At 59.7% G+C, this 3,388-nt stretch overlaps 1 protein-coding gene across 1 annotated transcript in view; it reads right to left on the bottom strand.

Annotated features, from left to right (window-relative positions):
- OTUD7A (OTU deubiquitinase 7A) overlaps positions 1–3,388 on the bottom strand; it is a gene marked incomplete at its 5' end in the record, with an annotated part of 27,898 nt that overhangs the window by 3,219 nt on the left and 21,291 nt on the right. The window contains 4 exons of the mRNA XM_015569098.1: positions 478–593; positions 1,675–1,802; positions 2,563–2,664; positions 3,205–3,388. Of these exons, the coding sequence (XP_015424584.1) occupies positions 478–593; positions 1,675–1,802; positions 2,563–2,664; positions 3,205–3,388 (530 nt within the window). The remainder of the gene's footprint in view (positions 1–477; positions 594–1,674; positions 1,803–2,562; positions 2,665–3,204) is intronic.

Below are 3,388 nucleotides of genomic sequence, written 5' to 3'. Positions count from 1 at the left end.
TTTTTACTTTTATTGATTTCAGAGAAGAAGGGAGAGTAAGAGAGAGATAGAAACATCAATGATGAGAATCATTGATCGGCTGCCTCCTGCACGCCCCCTACTGGGAATTGAGCCCACAACCGGGCATGTGCCCTTGACTGGGAATTGAACCTGGGACCCTTCAGTCTGCAGGCTGACGCTCTATCCACTGAGCAACACCAGCCAGGAGCTGAGGGGCTTTCTCAGAGATACCCCCGTGGACGAGGGCAGCGAGAAGGCTGCCTGGACTCGGCCCGCAGTGTAGGAGGGGAAGTGACAGGATGGGCCCCCCCACCCCCCACTCAAGGCAGAGCAGGCTCTGAGACCTTCATCCCCGATTGGAATCTAGTCTGGAGGTGGGAGTGTCTATGCCCCGATCTTGGGGTGCCACGTGCTCCCTGGTTCCGCTCCCTCCGTTGCCCTGGCCCTGGAGAGAGGCGGAGTGGGGGCGGCACTTACCCCCCACCCGAGCCGCCGCCGTTCTTGCTGAAGTGCGTGCGCGGCTCGCTGGAGGCCAGCTTGAGCAGCTCCGTCCACTCGCGCTCCCACTCGTCCTCGGTGTACACCAGCCCTGACTGGCACAGGACGCGGGGTCAGGGGGCACAGCCCCTCCCCCTCCCCGGCCAGGTCCGCCGGGCAGCCCGCTGGCGGGCACACCTGTGAGTGGCCACCGACTGTCCCCATGTCTGACAATAGTTTTCAGCACCCCAATCTCATTTCAGTGCTGTTGGGGGTCCACTCAGCACCCAGGGGGGTGCCTGCACAGGCACGAGGCCTGGGCGGCCATGAAAACGTCTGAAGGGCCAGCGGGCCAGCATCCAACACAGCGGGCAGATCCCTCCTCCTGGGACAGCCACGTGCCAGCATGCAGGCGGGCAGGGCCCTGGCATCTCAGCACCACGGGCGGGGCTGCACGTAGCCCTGAAACCACCACCAGCAGGCGGACAGGGGGACCCCTGAGAGTGAAGACGGTGGGTCTTCCGTGATTCGCTGGTGGGAGCGGACGTGTGCTCACTGCATTAGGGCCAGGCCAGGGCTTCCCGCCTTGTTCCAGCTACGCACCCCTGGGCATCTCTGACATCCTGGGCCCCCCACCCACCGTGACACAGAATTCTTCTTATTCAAAAAGGGAGGAAGCCAAAAAGGCCATGAACTTGGTCTAAACAAGCTGCCAAAGAACATGGCGTCCATGAAAGAAAAACAAAAGGACGAAAGGACAGTGGACGAACTGAGGAAGCAATCACTAAGGAATTGTTAAATAATAATAATAATATGAAGGGATATGAAAAAATAGCAAATAAAGTTTCAAGACACATCACAGAGAACTGAGATGCATAAATATGCCACAGTATATATTTACAGCCTGCATATGAGGCCCCGATCCCTAAGAAATGCAAGCCATTCACTGTGAATAACGCATTCTCGAGTCGCCCCCCCGCCCCCCGGGGCGTGTGCCCCACACTGGGAACCGCTCACTGGTTGGGCTCATCCTCAGGGTCCACCTCTGAGGCTGATGGTGCCCTACTCGCCCCAAAAGCCACTCCGCCTGACCTCAGGGACAGACTTGGTCCTGGGGCCCAGCTCCTGACTGGGGGTGCCCACGGCTGTGCCTGGGGGAGGTGGGGGTCCCGGGGAAAGGGGGGCGGCGGCACCCACCTCCTTGTTCTGCTGCGTTTGCTGCCACCGCCACCTCCGCTTCAGGGCTTCCCGCTCGGCCCCCGTCCGCATCATGGTGTAGAGCGCTTTCCGCAGGACCAGGTCACGGTCGTGGAAACCCCACATGCCTGCAGCAGGGGCGGGGACCCAGTGTGCGTGAGGAGGGGGACACGCCGGGATGGGGCGCCAGCCACCCAGACTTAACAGGCGCGCCTCCCACGTCTGCGCGCACAGAGCTAACCCACCCCTCACTATTGGGTTCCCGCGATCTGCCCGCAGCGCTCCCGGCCACCACGTGCCCTGTAAATTCCCGCCTTCACGCTTTACCCATGTGGGCTCCCTGCCTGGAATGTCCTCTTTTAAAAAAATATATTTTTATTGAATTCAGAGACAGGGAGGGAGAGGGGGAGAGAGAGAAACATCAATGATGAGAGAGAATCATTGATTGGCTGCTTCCAGCATGCTCCTACAAGCCTGCAACCGGACTCGGCATGTGCCCTGACCGGGAATTGAACCGTGACCTCCTGGTTCATAGGTTGACGCTCAGCCCCTGAGCCACGCCGGCTGGGCCTCTTTCCCACGCTTTCGAGTCTCAGTAAACCCCCGCCTCCTCCAGGAAGTCCCCTTGGATTTCTCTAGATCCGCCTCCCGGCCGTTCCACTCAGGCCTCCTTCTATCACGACAGGTCTTTCCTCGTGTGTTTTCTATGTCTTGCGCCCCCCACCCCCACCCCACCCCTAAACCGGCCTGGCGCTTGGCAAGGACAGCGGGATTGCTGGGGACTCTTCCTGATGGCAGTGAGGCGCGTGGCTCTGCTGAGCGGTGTCTGCTTTCCCCATGCCCAGAGCAGGCCTGGGCGCCGCCCCCCTACCCGCCCGTGGAGCTCACCCAGGGAGGCCGCATGCAGGAGGCAGTTCCCGTCGCCGGTTGTGGCCAAGGGAAGGAGCCGCTTGCAGCTGGTGCACGCCGCGGACCACCAGTTCAGGCGACCTGCAGAGAAGCGCGCTTTAGTCCTCGCTCTTTATAAAAATAGATTGTTATTGATGTCAGAGAGGAAGGGAGAGGGAGAGAGAGAGAAACATCAATGAGGAGAGAGGATCATGGATCAGCTGCTTCCTGCACGCCCCACAACTTGGGCATGTGCCCTTGACTGAGAATCAAACCCGGGACCCTTCAGTCCATAGGCCTACGCTCTATCCACTGAGCCACACCGGCTAGAGGGTTTTCTGGCTACTTTTTCTTTCTTTTATTTTTAAATTCTTACCCAAGAATATGTTTAGAGAGGAGAAGGGATAGGGGAAAGGAGAGAGAGAGAGAAGTTTCGATGTGACAGACACACAGCATTGGTTGCCTCCCACACGCACCCCAACCAGGACCGGGGATAGAATCTGCAACCCAGCAATGTGTCCTTGACCAGGACTCGAACCCGTGGCCCTTCGGTGTGTGGACGGACACTCTGACCATTGAGCCACACCAGCCAGGGCCACAACGTCTCTCCTGCTCCCTGTGGTCAGTGAGCGGCCCGCTCACCTGCCTGCTCCAGGGCCACCATGGTGGCCTGCTCGATCAGGTCCCGCTCGATGAAGCTCCTGAAGTCCTCGCTGTACACGCTCAGGTCCGGCAGCTGGAAGGTGTAGATGGGCATCTCCAGGGGGCACTGCTCGCTGCTGCACTCGCTGGCCACGTGGGACCGCGCCAGGGACACGATGGCCGA

The sequence above is a fragment of the Myotis davidii genome, unplaced genomic scaffold, assembly GCF_000327345.1.
Source record: "Myotis davidii unplaced genomic scaffold, ASM32734v1 scaffold164, whole genome shotgun sequence".
Lineage (NCBI taxonomy): Eukaryota > Metazoa > Chordata > Mammalia > Chiroptera > Vespertilionidae > Myotis > Myotis davidii.
Note: the sequence above shows the minus strand (reverse complement) of the source record. Positions and strands in the feature narration are given on the sequence as shown.